Below are 20,439 nucleotides of genomic sequence, written 5' to 3' on the forward strand. Positions count from 1 at the left end.
TTCCATTTCACGTACAAATCGCCTATGTATCTGTTTATACGTATTTCGCTTTAATAAAGCTCATCAGAACAGTTATTCGTAGGCGTTCTCAACGTGAAAAATAGATCTTTTCTGTCTTTGGGAAGCAACGATAAAATGGCTTCGAAACGGACGTACAAGAAACCAATTCGCTAACGATTTCTGCTTAGTTGAGGAGACATGTCGTGGAATGCAAATTTTAGATTCCCCATGTCTCTATTAACATCTTTATCAACGTCTGTTATAGCTTGCATTTATAGAAGGTTCAGATTAAAGCAGAAATCTGAATTGTGTTTCGAAACTATTTTACGGATTTAATATCAGATGTCGCTATTGCGTCCGTTTCGAAGCCATTTTATCGTTGCTTCCCAAAGACAGAAAAGATCTATTTTTCACGTTGAGAACGCCTATGAATAACTGTTCTGATGAGCTTTATTAAAGCGAAATACGTATAAACAGATACATAGACGATTTGTACGTGAAATGGAATCTGTCTTTTTCATGTTGACTAAAAGTTTACTTCCACATGCTTTTTTCCTTATTTTTAACACATTATATTTGGAAAACAGACTAATCCAAGAACCACTAATATCGGTAATGGTTGACTATTATCATGTCAATTTTAATTGTATAAATCTGTATTTATGGAGGGAGGAATGGAAACTAATTCTTGAACAGGCCAAGACCCACACAGGGTTGTAGAGCCAAAGATGATGATGAAATCTGTATTTACATAATTCACTTGAAAATCTAGGTATTCTCAAATTTTTCTTCCTTTCTTAGCAAACACAATATCTTTCTAAGAAAAAAATAATTATATTTTACCTAATTCCATTATTTTGCCTATACCATTTATTAAATCTAAAGTTTTTTTACAAAATTTACCAGTTTTTTGCAAATAACTCGGTCTGACTTATCTGGCATCTAGCGGACTCATTTTAAGTTTTAGTAATCGTCTTAGTTATCAATACTTTGATAATATTTGGTAATCCTGTAATAATGCATGGTTTGTTTGCCTGCTTTATGGTTGCTAACCAAATATCCAATACATATATACATACTCCTTTTAAAATAGTTTTTCCTAAATGGCGTCAGAATGAAAGTAGTTATATTTCCAAGAAAAACTAAATTATTAATCTCCATAATAACTGATACGACACTGGCAACTAAATTACTTTTTACAATAATAAAGAAACGTAAAAAAAATTACAACTGTTCTTTGTTTTACAAATGTATTTGAAACCATTTGTATATGATTTATTGTCGATAATAAATGATAAGATGAGGCGAAAAATAAAAATTTATAAAGGAGTTTCTAAATGTGTGTGCTGTTCTTTAATTAATCTAACCATTGGATGCAGAATTATTGCTATAATAGGACTTGTAAGTAAAAGATTTAATATTAAAAACATGCATAATGGTTTATAGATATGTTAAAAAAATAAGTAAACATTTTACGAACTTTAAAGAATGTTCCATACTCTACAGGGCGTTCAAAGCGTTCCTCACAAATGATATGTAAACTGAAAAAAATGTATGTCGATTTAAGGTATATAATTTTTTTCATTTAAATACATTCAGAACTATTCTCTGCAGATTATCTATAATTTGAATATATGGTAATAATAAAATGTATAGTAATACACCAGTCTGCCTGGAAAAAATCATTAATTTCGCGTAAAAATCTTATGAAGATATTTGAAGGTTTTAAAAGGTATATGAGGGGTCTTCTTCTTTAAGCGCCATCTCCGCGACGAAGGTTGGCAATCATCATGGCTATTCTGACCTTCGAGGCAGCTGCTCTGAACAAGAGCTGAGCTGCAACCAAACCATTCTCTCAGGTTCTTCAACCAGGAAACGCGTCTTCTTCCTACGCTTCTCCTACCCTCTACTTTTCCTTGAATTATGAGTCTCAAGATATTGTATCTTTCGCCTCTCATCACATGTCCGAGATATTGTAGTTTCCTTTCTTTTATTGTAATTTCCATTTCCCTCCCTCTGCCTATTCTCCTTAACACTTGTGTATTCGTGACTCTATCTACCCATAGAATCATTAACAATATTCTAAATGTCCACATTTCAAACGCGTTAAGTCGATTTATTGTATTCCGGTTTAATGTCCATGATTCAGCTCCATAGTAGAATACACTGTGTACATAGCATTTAATTAGCCTTATTCTGAGGGCCAATGTCAGATCTTTGCTGCATAAAATCATTTTCATTTTCACGAAGTTGGCACGTGCTTTTTCAATTCTGGCTCTTATTTCTGTAGTATAAACGTTATTTTCTGTGATTATCGTTCCCAAGTAAGTATATCTTTTTACTCTCTCAATCTGTTGGCCACCTACCGTTAATATTTCGTTTGTATTGTTGTTCTTGCTAATTTTCATGAATTTGGTTTTTTTGATGTTAAGAGAGAGTCCGTATTCTCCACTATATCTTAATATTTTGTTCATTATTCTTTCTAAGTCTTCCAAGTTGTCGGCTATTATGACTGTATCGTCGGCATACCTAATGTTGTTAATTAAACTTCCGTTCACTTTTATGCCGACTGTCTCGTTTACCAAAGCTTCTTGTATGATTTCTTCAGAATAAGCATTAAACAATAACGGCGACAGTATGCAACCTTGCCTGACACCTCTCCTTATCTCCACTTCTTTTGACATTTCTCTTCCAATTTTCACATTTGATCGTTGGCTGTAGTATAAATTTGATATCAATGTTACATCGCTCACATCCAGATTCTTGTTTTTGAGTACTTCTATAAGTCGGCCATGCTTTACGTTATCGAATGCCTTGTTGTAGTATATAAAGCATACATAAAGATCTAGATTAACATCCAAACATCTTTGGGTCAGCACGTTAAAAGAAAATAGTGCCTCTCTTGTGCCCATTCCATTCCGAAATCCAAACTGGGAATCACTAATACCCATCTCCAGCTTAGCGTGTATTCTATCATGGATGATTTTAAGCAGGGTTTTTAAGGTATATGACATTAGACTGATCTTTCGATAATCACTACATTCTTTGGCATTTACTTTCTTTGGTAGATAAATAAATGTTGATGTCAGCATTTCACGTGGAATGATTCCTGTGGAATAGATTGTGTTCAGTAGTTGGACTAAAAGATCTATGTTTTTTTCATTGACTAGTTTTAGCAATTCACTTGGTATTTCATCTGGACTAGCAGCTTTATTATTTTTCATGGACTTCACTGCATGCATAACTTCTGACTTTGTTATTTCCGGTTCTTCGTCTTTACTCTAATTACAATAGCTTCATATGTATTTTCCTGTCTCTGGTCATGGAATAATTCCTCTATATATTCTTTCCATCTTGATAATTTTTGTTCTGTCTCCATTAAAATGTTTTCTTGTTTATCCATTAGTATGATTGAGGTTTTTTGTTTTTACCTTTATTTTGTTTTTGTTTAACTAGCTACCCCAGCTAATTATTTAACTTTCTTATGGAGATTGAAGTTATCATATTTGTTTTGTAAGTCTTCTATTTCTTGGAATTTTCCAGCGAAATAAGTCTCTTTAGCTTCTCTTATTTTTATTCTTATTTGATTATGCAGCTGTTGATACTGAGTTATGTTGATATTCTTTTGCCTTCTTCTGTCCTCCATCATTTTCAAGATTTCTTCTGTCATCCAATCTCCTTTCTTGCATGTGGTTGTTGTGAGTTCTGTGCGACTTGGTTCGATAATTGCATTTTTCAAGAATTGCCACTGTTGTTCTACATCACCATCAACTGATTCCGGTGTGGATTCTAGGTTTGCATTAATTTCTTGTTTCAGTTTTTCTTTGACGTCTTCTGATTCTAATTTTTGTATGTTTAGTTTATCACTTTTGTGTTTTTTTTTTATCTTTTTTAAGTGAAGTTGGAATTTTGCTACAAGAGGATTGTGGTCCGACGCCACGTCTGCACCTGGGAACGCTTTCACCGATTGTATTGCGTTTCGGTATCTGTGGTTTATTAAAATATAGTCAATTTGGTTTCTAACGATTTTATCGACCTTGTCAGCTGGCGATTTCGTGTAAAGGCGTCGTTAAGGCAGTTTGAAGAAAGTATATGAGGGGTAGATGATGAAAAATCCGTGAAGACGTACAGCTGATTTTGCTTTGTTTTTGTTTTAAACGATCTTAAAACGTTTCTTACGCAGTTTAGAGAAAACTGTTTCAAATAAAACTTATAGATGTTGAACAGCCAAGCCAATTTAAAATTAACCAAGATATTTGCAAAAAACCCTTAATTTTGTAGTAATTTATAAAAGTTAGCGAGCGGTTTACCCCTATAAGCAGAGCATCAACCGACTAAAATTCTTTTTGCATTTTTAATGCACCAAACCTTTTTTATTCGATTCTATATATTTTTCCAAGATGAAATGTATTTTTTTTTAATTTTTACAAGTGGGCCGGCAATTGTTATTAACAAATAACTTATACAAAAAAGCAATTTCACCGAATTGTTTCGGAATCAATTTTTTTAGGTGTATCTCATCAAAATAAACACTTTTTCTCTCTTGATAATTTTTCGAAAAATGCTTCCTTTTCGAGTTATTTGCACTTTTGTGTTGAAAAAATGCCTTAATTAGTGATTTTTGGGATTTTTTTTCTAAAAAACTACTAAATGAATTGCGATTCTACAAATAGCTTTATAATCTTTAAACCGTCGAGTACAAGTTAGAATATTTTGACAAGGATAATTTTTTTCTCTCTTGCTAAAAACGTGGACCCAAATATTTCGAATATGCCTTTCGAGAATATCCCGCTAAGCGTGTACAGCGGTTGAGGTGCTGTAGGCGCTAAAAAAAAAATGCATCTAATGAAAAATTACCACCTTCGAAACCAGCATTATTACAACATTACTTAAGAGCAAAGTGGCAAATAAATGAATGGATTTAAGCAAAAAACAATATTATTTCATCTCTTGATCCATTAACCCATGGTTGGACAATGGAAAATAATTATTTCGATTTTAATTATTCTGAAGGCGAAACTAGTTTAGATATGTTACAAAAGTATTTCTGCTCATATACCGGAAAATGTTGTACGAAAAATTGTAATTGTATTTCCTATAATTTAGAATGCTGCGCAGTATGTGCATGTACACCAGAGAATTGTAAAAATGTTAACAAGACGACTTTATTGAAGACAATGAAATCAGCTTATTAGATGGAAATCCTGTTGCTGTTGACGAAAATTTTCAAATTATTGACAATGAAAACGATGTATAATTAATATTAAATTTTAATTTTATTATATTTTTCAATGAAAATTAATTATATATTGCTTAATGTATTTCACTGTAATAAAACATTCAATAATATAGTCACCACGTATATTAAAAGAAAAATTACATTATTATAGCATTGTAAAAAATTAATTTTAATTGTTTTAATTATTACTATTTAACTGGGAATAAGCCACAATTAAAGGTTAAATACGTTTATTGACGTTTCAATTTCCACTTCGGAAATCGTTCTCAAAATACAAACTAATGTTTGTATTTTGAGAACGATTTCCGAAGTGGAAATTGAAACGTCAATAAACGTATTTAACCTTTAATTGTGGCTTATTCCCAGTTAAATAGTAATTAATTTAAAATGCCACAAGAAAATAGCTTCAGAACAATGTTTTAATTCTAATATGTCTATATAAAAATAATTAGAAATATCTTTTTTTTTTAATAAATTGTACGTAATATTTGTATTGAATTAATTTTTTAAATTTAAACAAATATTTATACGTGCCGCACGCCTGTATCGCCGCAACCGCTGTACACACTTAGCGGTAGACTGCTCGAAAGGCATATTCGAAATATTTGGGTCCACGTTTTTAGCAAGAGAGAAAAAAATTATCCTTGACAAAATATTCTAACTTGTACTCGACGGTTTAAAGATTATAAAGCTATTTGTAGAATTGCAATTCATTTACTAGTTTTTTAGAAAAAAAAAATCCCAAAAATCACTAATTAAGGCATTTTTTCAACAAAAAAATGCAAATAACTCGAAAAGGAAGCATTTTTCGAAAAATTATCAAGAGAGAAAAAATGTTTATTTTGATGAGATACACCTAAAAAAATTGATTTCGAAACAATTCGGTGAAATTGCTTTTTTGTATAAGTTATTTGTTAATAACAATTGCCGGCCCACTTGTAAAAATTAAAAAAAAAATACATTTCATCTTGGAAAAATATATAGAATCGAATAAAAAACGTTTGGTGCATTAGAAATGCAAAAAGAATTTTAGTCGGTATATTCTGTTTCTAAGCGTCTTTTGAGGGGTAAACCGCTCGCCTATAGCCCACAAAGTCTTTCTAGAGGTATTCTGTAAATCGAAATCGATTTTATAAGGGTTCATTTTTAAGGTATATTAAAAAAACTAAAAAAACTTAAATACCAAATTATTTTATTTAATTTGATATTAAAAAACAGTTTGAAAAAGGGCTAAATTTTTAGCTTATAAACATTGTTAATAACTTTGATATTTTTTATGTCACACACTTGTAAAAAGGCTCAGTGAAAAACTGGTAAAAAAACACACTTTCCAAAAAAAGCAATATGATTTTTTCTTAAAATCATATTTTCATTGTTTCATCATCATCATTGGCTCCACAACCCATGATGGGTCTTGGCCTGCTCAATGATAAGTCTCCATTCTCTCCTATTCTTCGCCTTGGCTTTCCAATTTCGTACTCCCAACATTCTCAAGTCTTCCTCCACCTGATCCTTAAATCGTGTTCTGGATCTGCCTCTCCTTCTCACTCCATCTATTCTTTGATTATAAATATGTATTGACGGCTCCATCTCATTCATTCTCTCTATGTGACCTAACCACCGCAGCTGGTTTATTTTTATGGACTTAATTTTCGTTGTTTATTGACATTAAAGCTGAATATTGAACAAATTATAAACGAAGATCTAAATTTTATGATCCATTGTATAGATGGTATATACCGAGAAGTAAAAGTTATAACCAGTTAAATTGACGGAAATACAAACTACAAAAATTTATTTATACTTATAATAGCTACTTACCTATCTTGATTAATATTATTAAATTAGCACGCCTTCGATAGATAGGATATGTAAATAGGCGAGATGAAGATGCAACCATCAGAAAAATTTTCGACCGAAGAGGACCAGTGGGAAGACGAGAAGACCAAAACTTAGGTATCAAGATAACATAGAGGATGATCTGAAATCCATCGGAGTTGCATGGATAAGAGTTGCCAGAGACAGGGGCGAATGGAAGATTGTTCTGAAGAAGGCTTTGGCTCATAACGAGCTGTAATGCCACTGATGATGACCTATCTTGATTAAATGCAGTTAAAATAAAATGAATTATTTTGTTGAAATATAATAATTTATAACGTTATATATTTATATAACTAATATACACTTATCAATAAAATGTAAATATTTCTTACGAAATAATAGTTAAAACCAACAACTTCTTTATGGAAAAATTTATTTCATTTATTTTTTTTTTTACGAGATGGATTTTACGAGAGTCAAAATAGCACAATTCTTATTAATTTGTTAAGCTATCCCAGTTAAAAAAAACATGAAGAGTTTATGTGTCATAGAAGCCGAAATATTGTAAATTTTGTCAGCACGCTTCAATTTACAGTTCCAATCTAAAAAAAACGGAGCTCGGACAATTCTCCCCTCCATTTTTAGGTGGCGTTATTTTACGAGTATAATCATTTTAACAGGTTATGACTTTTTATTCATTCACTGTATAAGCTACGAATAAGTTGGATCGTAAAATTTATATCTTCATATAGAATTCTTTTACTTTTCAGCTCTTAATGAAATGAAAATTGAGATTGAATATTTGTACAGAATATTTAGTTAATAGAAAGATAAGCGCCAACTATTTTTAGAAGAAAAATAGTAAAATAAAACAGAAAGTTAACAAAAGAATTATACAAATTGGAATAAAATAATTGTTTAAAGAAAAATAATAGGCATGTGACGTTTATAACGTTACAACATAACAGAGCACTTTATGCATTTTTTGAATAAATAAACAAACAAGTTGTTTAGTTTACTAAATTAATTTTCTTTTGTTGAATTATAAAAAGTTAAATGTCTAAAAGTTCTTAAAATTAAATAAAAATTATTATGATAATTTGTTATAATACAATAATATATTTGTAAATTTTAGAAGTTTTAATGCATCAAACAACATTTTTGAATTTCCTAAAATATAGAAAATATTTTATAACGCAATGAAAACTATTGATTAAACAGAATAATAATAAATTTAAAAAAACGCATAGAATATGTAATATTAACAAAAAAAAAAAATGTGAAAGTTTACCACTGAATTACATCCCCTTTATTTTTAATAACATCTACAATCCTTCGAGGTATAGTTTTTACCAAGTTCTGACCAAATTCTAATGTATACGAATTCCATATTTCTTGCAATTTTTCCTTCAACTCGTTAACGGACCTGACAGGATGTTTTCTCAAAGCTTTTTTCATTTCGCGCCAGAAAGTCTCTATTGGGGACAAGTCAGGACTGTCAGGACGTTCCAGAAGTGGTATGCCATGATCTTCAATCCATTTTAAACTCTTTTTTGAGGTATGACAACCTGCGCCGTCCTGTTGGAAGACAAAATCTTCCGCTGATGTTAAACGGTATTCCATAATCGGTAAAAGAGATTCTTCTAAAATATTCAAATATTTGTCTGTGTTTACAATCTCATCGATAACATGTAACTTTTCCACACCTTTAGACCACATGCTGCTCCAAATCACGACAGATGCAGGAAATTTGACTTTTCTCTTCAGACAGTCGGGATGGAAAGCTTCATTTTTCCTGCGAATGACGCGACTCCTACTGTCTCCAACATACACTTCAAATCTTGACTCATCACTCCATTGTATTAAATCCCATTGTGAATGAGTCCAACCTTTATGCTCTTTTGACCATCTAAGTCTATTTTTCTTTTGTTGTAATGTTAAAAGTGGCTTTTCCCTATCCTAAAATAAAATGAAATGTATTAAAAACAATTCGTTCTAATTTTTCAATTATAAAACTTACTTTGTAAGTATCAAATCCTAATTTGTGGGCCTCTCGGTGACATGTTGATCTAGAAACGTGTCTTTCCATAACGTCACTCCACAAAACTCCATATAATTTGCTCGTCGATTTTTTACTATACATCTCTAGGTTTTGTGACCAGCGAACCTGTAGTTTTGTATCTTATGACTATATTTCTTACACTATAGCGTAACAATTGCAAAATTCGCGATTTCCGAATTGGATTTTCCAGAATTAAAAAATCTAATATGTACTGAATGAACAAATTTTCTCATCGATAACTTTACCTCGACCCATTGTACAATCCACAAACGGCAAAAAGCTTTACAATACTACAAAATACATTTGACATTAACTGACAATCATCGAGTTAGCTGACAATATTATTGTTTTGTTCTGTCATTTTTCTATAGCTACCTCTGGATTTAACGTAATTAATTATGAAAAAATTAATGTATGTTGACATAAGTGAATGCTAGCCAGGGGCCAGGGCTAAGTGAATTTTTTTATTGTTAAAAATAAATAAAAAACCATAAGGGTAATGTTTTCAATAAATATTAATAAAAATGACATATTAATTAATATGGGAACTTATAAAACATGTTTAATGAGTATAATTTGTTTATGGTAATCGATTTAAACTGCAAATTCCATAGGTGGGGCAATTGATATGGGAAGGGACTCGTAAAACTTGTAATCCGTAAAATTATAAAATTTTTCTGCAAATATATTAGTTACTCAATTTCTGTAGAAAAAATTTATGTATCATATGCTAATCAAAAATTGTGAAGCTTCTGTATCAACGATGGTGATTTGTGTATGTTTTTTGCAACCTTATACTGTTCATTATCTTTTTGTAGCAATATACAAAAAAAACCTATTGTACCTATTCTACATTCGTGTTTATCAGTCAGTACCGATTCAGCACTCAGTATCGATCCATTAGATCTGTTGGTCTCCATAAAAAGTTAAATTTACTTCAAAATCTGAAAGCTATAAAAAATATCAAGCATACACGATATCAATACTTTAAAAATTTAGAATAAATGATATTTTCTTTGCAGATGGTGTCGCTATGGCTGGTCATAGCTTTTGCAAATGATAAATTTTTAAATTCAGAGTCTAATTACGATGTAAGTCGAAAAACCGCTACCGCCCTTGGTTTAGAATGGCGGCACTTTCATCACGAAGCTAGTATAAAACATGACCACGATCCAGAAGGTAGGAGGTCATAATATTTTCGAAAACAGAATTATAATTTATATATTTTTTAATTTTTTGTCAATACATATTTGCGTTATGAAATAAGTGTTTGATAACATATATTTAGAAAAGAGGGTATATCATATTATATTAAGTTTATTATAAACAGTTTATTATAAAATTTATGAGTTATCAATACAGAATAAAGAGTATACACTGTACATTGTTCATTCATATTAACACTACTTTGTTTAGTATGTTACGTAAGTATTTGGTCGCATGATTAATTGTGATTGGCCGCGAAGAGAAATTTTAGATATTAGATTATATGAGATTATAATAGCAATTTGATTTTTTATATTGCGCTTTGTTATATTTTCGCTTTTATTATTAATTTTTATATTTGTATCAAAATCAGTTCTAAAAAATTAAGTGGTATTAATAAATTTGAAATTAAAACATGTACAGGTGCTTTTATTATACCCCTTGAAAATGCTAACAATTGGAAAAATTGTATCAATCATGTGATTCAAGAGAGAGGAATACTTTAATTAGAGAGCACTATATATTATAATATAATTAGGTAAATCTTTAATAATTTCTATAAATACCCTTCTTCTTCTTCTTCTTCTCCTTTTTCAAAACTTCTTCTTCCCCTTCTTCTTCTTAAAATGCATTAGCTATGAATGCTGGTTATCACATTGGATCACCTTACTCTACCCACTACTATTAGATTATATTAGATATATGATATATCCATGGGACTCTAAGCATGCGTCGATAGCACCACATTTTCGATATAATTTTGCGTTTACATAAGGCGTCTGTAAGAGTGCACGCTTCTGTCCCATGACCCAAAATCGAGAGTACATAACATCTCAGAATCCTTATTCGGGTATGTATATTGAGGGAGAGATTACAGAACGCTTTACGCATAACATTGAATGTATCTCTTAAATTTTTAAAACGACATTTTGTTTTGTTGATGAGACCTAGTCTTTATTTAAGAAGCGTCCTAAGTGTGTTATTATCTCAAATATTGGCAGAGCGACATTGATGACATTAAATTGTGTGTTGCCGACATCGTTTTTGCTGATAGCTAGTGTTGTTTTTGTTAACAGTTTATCTTCATATCATGTTCACAGCATGCGGTAGTTATAGCGTTTATATTTCTCTGAAACTTCTCTGCATTATCCGCTGTAAGGACAATGTCATCCGCGTATTTCAGGTTGTTTACCACCTCTCCATTTATTACAATTCCGTCTTATTATTTTATAGTGCTTCTTTAAGTAGGTGTTTGGAGTATACGTTAAATAAGAAGGACGATATTACACAACCATGACTTACTCCTAAGGGATTCGCTATCAACTATTAAGAACTACACTATAGAAACTTCTTGGTATCCGCAAATAATCACTAGAATATATTATATTTTAATTCCAATATTGTATTCAAAATTAAATGATCAGAAATGTAGTCAAATTATATCTTTATAAAATATATTAGTGCGTTCTTCTTAACCTATTATCGTCCATTTTTGGACATAGGCTTCCCCCAACTGCTCCATTGATCTCTATCCTTAGCAACATACTCCCAATTTGTTCCGGCTTCTCTTTTTATGTCAACTACACATCTCATCCTGGATCTACTTCTTGGTCGCCTACCTTTGGAAGGTCACCAGTAATGTATTGTGTCGTTCAAACGTTGACCTTTTTGTCTATTATTGTGGCCTGCGAAGCTCTATTTGAGTTTGACATCCATATGTTATGATTGGCAGTATGCATTAGTTGAACGCTTACTGCACTGAACTAGTGAGTTAGACTCACTAATACGTACAACTACTTCAATTTGTGAAAGAAGTAATTGTATCTTCTATTCTGGTTCATTTGTAGTACTGTACATTTGAAGTCATTTAATGACATACTCCAAAGTTTTGTTCAGCTGTTAATATTGTTGAGGCCATCTAGAATGCCATTTTATTTTAGAAAAGGCTTTCGTATATGTTTCAATCATCTACTTTTTGTTTTTAGGTCTTAGTAGTTATAACTTAAGTATTCTGTGAAGAGCAAAGATCCTAATACCGAGGTTTGAGCAACTCCAATGTATATCTAGTACTCTCTTAAAAATACAGTCCCTCAAATTAATTTGTTTTTAATTTCGTTTGATTTGAAAAGAAACCAAAATATTTTTTATATCAATTGTTATTCTGAATAATAACGATATTCTTAACGCTCAGTTTATTTTGGAGCTTAAAGTTTTGCTTATTTGGCAGTTTATATTTTATGTACATATAAAACTAGTAGACTCTTTTATTTTAGGTAAAATGATATCAATTACGGTGATATTCTATTCTTTTACTTTTCTTGGAGTAAATTTGCTACTTTTCATAGCAAGTCTTCGGGTAAGTGTATTATAAAATGTTTACTAAAGCTAATTATTTCATGTATTTTCAGTATGATTGGTGCTTTGCGCTGCCATGGCTGGTATTTGAAGCTATATGTTGTCTTTCAAAATTAGGATCATTAGTATTTCACCTACAAGAAGATCTAAATGTTATGGAGTCTGCATATTTTATTGGATTTATATTAAACGTAGGTAAGTGCATAAAAACTCGAGTTTATTTGTTGATAATACATTTATCATATAATCAGGTAAATTTAAGTTAGTATTTATTGTAAAGGTTTATAAATTATATAGACATATCTTAAAGAAATAAATATAGAGGCGTATTTGGGATTTACCGGTTGTAAGGGGCTAGCTTCAGGGTCCAGTTAGGACCCTAGTCCTCCTAGCTCCGTAAGCTAGGGTACCATAGGGGTTGGTCACAGCGGTTGAGCGTGGTGGTTGAGCGGAACACAACACTAATTAGCGTTTATGCAGACAACACTGCAATCGCGGCAAATTACAGAAAACTAGGAACCTGATATAGCTGTAAGAAATCTACAGATGGCACTGGATAAAGTAGAAGAATGGAGTAGTATCTAATGGAATATAACCATAAATCTAGAGCAGTTTTAGGTGGTAATCTTCAAACAGAAAAGATATGGCCCAGAAGAACAGCTGACGCAAGACAGATCCATCGAATGGCAGAATGAAGCTAAATACCTAGGAGTCGTAATAGACCAAGATTTAATATTCACTCCACAATTACATACTATACTACAAAAAACAGCGATAGCTAAATCCGTAATAAGAGAAGTCACAGAAAGAGGAAGCAAATTAGCAATGAAAATCAAATTTAGACTGATTAACAGCATCATAATACCCAGAATAACGTATATCATATTTTGCATGGGAACACACATGTAACACCAACAAAAAGAAGATACTAGCAGCACATAACAGATGCTTAAAAGAAGCTGCAAATGTGCCCAGAAATAAAATTTGCTGAGCTGGAAGACCACCTGAACCGGATTCTGCGAGGGATATTAGGGTATGATAAGTTCCATAGATGGATTATTAGAAGACCAAAACAGCAAATATAAGCAAATATCTAATAAGGCCTAGCGTACTTCTCATAACATGATTTATTTTTCAGACATCCCTCAGAAAATGACCGCAGCCACCAAAGAAATTAATAAAAAAAATACTGTTTGAGGCTGTCCCTAGTATCTCATAACTCGGGGAAAGATATCATGCGAGGGTACCCTTTATAGCGCATCAGCGTGCGCAAAAGCTTGAGGACTTAATATACATTTCAAAGTAGTATTTAAAATAAAAAAGACAAACTTGAATATTTCGGACATATCCTGCAAAAAACAGGATTTACTAAAAAATATCTTATAAAATAAGTCAAGATAGACCTCAGTAGTTGAGTAGATCGTAGGAATAGAATATCCTAGTTGAACTCAAAGAAAATAAGGCACTTAGGACAAAAAGAAACAAATATATGGCTTATCCAAAATTCACAAACCCGATATTTCTCTACGTCCCATTGTCAGTGCATACAACTGCCATACACAACCATTGGCCAAGTACTTGGCCAAAACTCTACAATCTCTCGCTGAAAATGCTTTATCCTTGGTCAAAAATTATTTTCATTTTATCGAACATTATCGAACATTCTCAAACAATACCCTATCTCACCGTCAGACATTTTAGTAAGTTTCGATATAGTTTTACTATTTACAAACATTCTTATAGACAAAACGCTTAACATTCTGAAAATTAAATACAGTATCCAGCAAGACCACTTATCTCTCATTAAACATTGTGTGTCCAACAGCTATTTTATCTTCCAAAATCAATTCTACAAACAAATAAATGGTGCCACAATGGGCTCACTATCTCCATTAATTGAAAATATCTTTATGAAAGACCGAGCACTATCCACATCAATACTCAAACCCAAATGTTGGCTACGATATATTGACGATACATTCCTCCTTTGGCCCCACGTCAAGCATGCTTTTGTGTCTTTTTAAACCCATCTGAATGGTATACATCCTAGTATCCAGTTTACGATGAAGGTGGAAACTGATTCAAATACTGATTCTGAAAAATCAATTCCAAGGTTTTCATCACTCTCTTTAACGAAAACCCAATCATGCCAATCGTTACTTGCATGCAAACTTTCATCACCACCTTCACAAATTAATTCAGTCATCAATATCCTTATCTCCAGATCAATACGCTTTTGCAGTGATGCATGTAGACCTGCTGAGCACTCTAGTTTAAAACAAACCCTCATCCAAAACGGTTACCGCGAAGATCACATCAGTAGAAGCATCCACAGACATCAATCTCCCACTCAATCTCAATCCAAAGACTAAGACCCTCATCATACGAAAGCTTTTTTTCTTATATCAAAGGTGTCACTGACAAAATCTACAAAATTCTTAAATCAAGAGGAACAAAGAAAATATTTATCCATCAACAAAACTTTCATCTTTTGTCCGATCAATTAAAGACACCATTATAAATAAACAACATAGAGTTTATAAAATTCCTTGTGCAGACTGCCCTCGATCTTATATAGGTCAAACAAATCGTAGGATCCAAATGAGGATTTATGAACATTCCATTTCTGGTCGCAATTCCGATTTAATTTCAGCTCTAGGTCAACACCATCCTTATACAGGGCACAAAATTGATTTTGAAATCTCCAGAACCATTGACCCCATCCGTTTCTATGAACCAAGAATTATCCGAGAAGGCATAGAAATTGAAAAAAGGCCATATTGTCTCAATAAAAGAGATGACGGAATCCGTTTATCTTCGACATGAAGACCTCTCATAAAGAAAATATCATCCGCGTCACCCTATAATCAAAATCCTGCCATCAGAAATGTTCTCGCCAACCCCTGCGCCAATTTCCGCGCCAATCTCCACGCCAACCCCCACACCAACCTCCACCACCTCCACCAACTCCTACCATCGACGGTGTAAATGAACCGTCTGCTGTTCCCAGTAGCAGTAATGCATTGATTAGGGATCAGTGTAGTAGTGTCTGGGGGATCGGTATACTGAGACCTCGGAAGCCCTGAATGAAGCGCACTGATAATCGACGCGGTTCAACCCGGAATCCTGTTGAGTTTAAATATTAGTTCTTGTAATAGTCTTAATCTTAGCTATAGGTTTGTATATTTTGTATACTTTGTATACTATATATGCTATATATGTTGTACGTGGATAATTTTCCAAGAAAAAAATATCTGAATATTTTCCACAATTTTTTTCTATTGCTCTTCCTTCCTCTAGCGTTAAATATGTTGTGGTTATTATATTTGAAAGTTTTTCCACATTACTCACAGATTGTTTTGTTTCTCTTATGTGGGAAATGTTAAAGTTGTCTAGTTTTTCTATCTTCGGTCTAAAATTCTCAAAATTACTTCTCTATCATTAATTTTCATCATTCTTACTGGTATTTTTCCACCAATTGGTTTTGATACTGTTCTCGCAAAAATTACTCCTTCACTTCCTGTGGCATAGTTACGAACTCTATGTGCTCTATTCCCACCTCAAAGTAGTGTATTATTATAATATTGAGAATGTCTCCCCCAATGTATGCATTCTTACCTCTCTTCTCATCCTTTCTTTCTGTTGCGGTAATTTTAAGATTTCGTAAATTATTGTAGCGAAGTACTTCGATAACAAGTCGGTTCCAATTACTCCTTTAACATTGTAAAAAAAAAAAAGAAAAAAATCTTGTAGTCACAACCAAACCTCAATTAATAAGGCCCTGAAATTGTTTTCTAATGGCATGTCTTAATTAAGTAATGTATTTATATGGAATTAACACACAATTGATTGAAATAAAAATTACATATTTAATTAATACTAGCGGACCAACTCAACATCGAGTTTTTTAAATGAAATTTTTATTTTGCGAGAAAAATATACAATATATACAATGACCGGAAGTAAAAATATTTTTATCAATAACTCAAAAACTATAAATGATAATTTCGTGAACTTTCATTTTTGAACTCTACGTTGAATTCTCTATTGATTTGACTAATAAAAACGAAACCGGAAGCTGACCTCAAAACCGGAATGCAATTTTTAGTTCATCAAATGTCGACATGGATATCATTTAGCAGTTAATTTTGCATGCTGATCACGAATCCGGTGTCAGATTTGCTCTATTTTGACGTTTTATGCGCGTTTCGGGTCACTTCCGGTGTCGGATCGCAACCGGAAGTACATATTTAGATTCGTCTCGACGAGACCTTTCGATCCATATATACATTGTGGGGTCTAAAACTTAAAGTAAATTTTAACTTCCGGTCATCTCAAAACCGGAAGTGAATTTTTGTACCAAAAGTATATCTTGACAATCTCATACGTAATACTAATAATATTCCGAAAAAATATTTTAATTATCTAATATGGTTTTTGAGTAAAGTAGTGGACAAGAAAAGGGCTTAGCGTTTTAGTATATAAGATTTGACGTTTCGATTTCCACTTTTGAAATTGTTTTCAAAAAAGATTATTTGAGATTAACCTTAATTAATTACGTTTTTTCTAATTTAAAAGTTTAATTTGTTAAACTGTACATGTATTTATAAGAGAAAAAAAAATAAATAAACAACATGCATTTCACCCAGACTCGACAATTCTAAATATCACCAAGTTCGTGAATAGGATATTCTATTTATATACAGCACGTGTTTATTAACTTAATGTTATGAATCTTGCAAATATTTCTAAATTAGCTGTTTTTATTATAGTTTTTATTATGTATACTTCATTCACAATTATAAGAACTGACTTATGCAGAATTTAAAAGTATCCCGCTGATAAAGTCGAAGCCATAAAGGGATTTGCCTCTTCAGGTAAATAGTAAAAAGGGCCGGCTTAACGAATTTTATATTTTATTTGTCATTTACATTACATATTTAATTTAAATAAATATCTAGATAATTAAGGGAAAAAATGCATAAACTAATGGAGTATTAGAATTAATTAATTATTATATTTTCTGTCTCGATTCTTTATTAAATATATCCAAATTTGAAAGTCATAAACAATTTTTGTTTTGCTAAAAAAATTGCAAGTGAAATAATAAAATGGTGAAGTGAAAATTAAAATGAATTAATGTAGATATATACATATAGCTAAATATGATTATATTTTATACTTCATGTAAGGAAAGAAGTGTTTTAATTTTTAGTAAGGAATAAAGTATGTCTGAAAAAGTTGGCAACAAATGGGAAATTTCTTTATTATTAATTTCATGAAAAAAACTATTCTTCATAAACATTTCTGCATTTCATAGAAATCAATAATCAATAATCAAATTTATAAAAGTTTAAGTGGTATACACCGAAAATCAAAAATATTGATTTATGCTTAAAAGTGAAGTGCTTTTAAATTTAGGTGCAGCATAAAATGTTATTTTAATTTGGTTGTAGGATTTAAAAATTATTTTTAAATTTAGATTCATGGCCTTTTAATGATGTATCAGTAGGTGCATTAATTTTTAATTTTATTTCTAATTTACCTTATTCAATATACAAAATCAACAAATGCAAAAGTATTTTTTTATTTACTTTTTACTTTAAATGTATTATTTAATTATTAGAAGGCCATGAATCTAAACTTGGACATAATTTTTAATACCTACAAACATTTTAAAATAACATTTTCGTGTAAATCTAAATTTAAAATCACTTTCCTCTTCAGTATTAATTAATTATTTTGATTTTCCCTATCTACCAGTTAATATTTTATAAGATTATCTGTTAATGATCTCTATGTGATGCATAAACTTTAATGAAGAATAATTTTTTTTCGTAAAATTATTAATAAAGAATATTTCCCATTTTTTGCCAACTTTTTCAGACATGAAACGGAAAACTTAAACATAACAAGTCAACATGAATAAATATGAACCTTTTAAAACGAGTAAATCGGTACTCACCGAAGGGACCTCAGACGTTCAGATACAATTAGCGTCTCTTTGTAAAGACAATGAAGTCGACTTTACTAAAGTAACAAGACATTTACTTAACACAGACACTACACAGTACTCCCCTGAGTTAGTGATAAGTTATAGTCTAAAAAAATCATTATGAAATTGACTGGCCAGTGTGAAAACTAGTGCCAATAAAACACAAAACACACACAAAACATTTTCTTCGTTGAGACTTAAAATAATGATTAATAACAATAATTATGGGAAATTTGTATGTTTATAAAAAGAGTTTTTTGACATTATGCTTGAATGATAATATTTGATCTGATTATATATACCTACATACAGTTGTGCTATGCTTGGCTATTATGCCGGTCCTGGCAGCTTTGGTAGCTGTGATAATTATACAACAATAGAGTATTTACAAGTGATTATTCAGTTTTACAGCTGTTATTAAAATAACTTTTATAATGAGACACTAAATTTCTGGATACAGTATACCTGGGTTTACGTGTATCCATATTTTTAATAACATATTTTACAATCCTTTATTCCCTATTACGGAGATACGTAGGGGTCACCATACAATTGTATTTGTTTCTTATGCATTAAAATTATATAAAATGTAACTTAAAAACAATCTCATGATATGATTTCCTACATGTACCAAGGATATATTTCTAATATATTTTTTTGTTCTAGTTTTGTCCGTGTGGTGGTGGATAGTCGTATTGTTTGCAGTAATTTCTTGGAAAAACCAACAAAACTTTGACTTGGAAACTGAAATGTTTTCTTTATATTCTTCGAATGTCAGAAATAATATAACTGAGACTACAACAGATTCCTCTACATCTGAAAGAATACATATTTATGGAGAAACCTGTAATACCACAATTTCACCAGTTAAGGAGTCCAAAAGGAACAATGTTTGAGAAATATCGAGACTTAAAATCATTACTTAAAAATTTGCTGTATTTTACATTTTTCCTCACCAAAAGAAACTTCTAATTTTTAGCTAGATTAAAAAAATTAGATTTTTCAATTTGAGTAGGTATATTGAAAGTCAAAGAAGATTGGGTGTGAATACAAATAAAAATTCTTGTCGTTTAAAAACTTTCCTTTTGGCTAACTAGGCATATTTATATTTAAATTGATATGGTATATTTTTTAAGTTCAAAAATTATTCTTAAAGTCATTCATTTTATTTTTCGTTTAAATGTACCGTTTTTTATAGGTACCTTTTGTTTTAAAAAGTTGTAGCTATCGTTCCAAAATGTTTTAAAAGTATTATTCTGTGATTAAATCAATTTTATTATTATACCAAAAATATTTTAAAGTTTATGTTTGTGTTTTTATGTTGTAATGTTTAATGATTATTATAGGCAGACTAACTACATTTCAGTTAATTTTGCAATAATATGTACTTAATTGTAAAATTTAATAGTTATTTGAGTTTCTCTAAGATAGTTTTTAGTGTATTGTACTAGAATATTATTGTTGTATGTACTGTTAATTAATCCATTTAAAGTGTGTACATAAGATTAATTATAATAAAACATAAGAAATTTTCTTCGTTTTTTTCTTCTTTTTAGTTGGCTTACATTCTAGTGCATCTGCCAGCACATTTGATGGCACCACAAAGTGACTTGCGTATTCACACCGTTCGCGAACATGAAGGCGATAGGTGAAACTATGACAGATTGAGAAATTGACAACCTCGGAGCTCAAAAACTCCTTATTTTTAAAATATTCTTTTTTGAAAACAATTTTCGGAGTGGAAATCGTAACGTCTAAAAC

General features: G+C 31.1%; 1 protein-coding gene across 1 annotated transcript; it reads left to right on the forward strand.

Annotated features, from left to right (window-relative positions):
- The first annotated feature begins 1,254 nt into the window (after positions 1-1,254).
- On the forward strand, positions 1,255-20,205 carry LOC140433337 (uncharacterized). Its single transcript, XM_072521367.1, has 5 exons — positions 1,255-1,401; positions 10,145-10,301; positions 12,602-12,684; positions 12,737-12,878; positions 19,345-20,205. The coding sequence occupies exons 1-5, from the start codon at positions 1,300-1,302 to the stop codon at positions 19,572-19,574; spliced, it is 714 nt and encodes a 237-aa protein (XP_072377468.1). The 5' UTR covers positions 1,255-1,299; the 3' UTR covers positions 19,575-20,205.
- The last annotated feature ends 234 nt before the right edge of the window (positions 20,206-20,439 follow it).

Source organism: Diabrotica undecimpunctata, chromosome 2, assembly GCF_040954645.1.
Source record: "Diabrotica undecimpunctata isolate CICGRU chromosome 2, icDiaUnde3, whole genome shotgun sequence".
Classification (NCBI taxonomy): Eukaryota; Metazoa; Arthropoda; class Insecta; order Coleoptera; family Chrysomelidae; genus Diabrotica; species Diabrotica undecimpunctata.

Bases quoted from the DNA above. Each gene is read 5' to 3' on its own strand.
- LOC140433337 (XM_072521367.1), top strand. From the start codon at position 1,300: ATGAGGCGAAAAATAAAAATTTATAAAGGAGTTTCTAAATGTGTGTGC. The intron at 12,685-12,736 runs GTAAGTGTATTA...ATGTATTTTCAG, and splicing joins TTTTCATAGCAAGTCTTCGG to TATGATTGGTGCTTTGCGCT. The intron at 12,879-19,344 runs GTAAGTGCATAA...TTTTTGTTCTAG, and splicing joins TGGATTTATATTAAACGTAG to TTTTGTCCGTGTGGTGGTGG.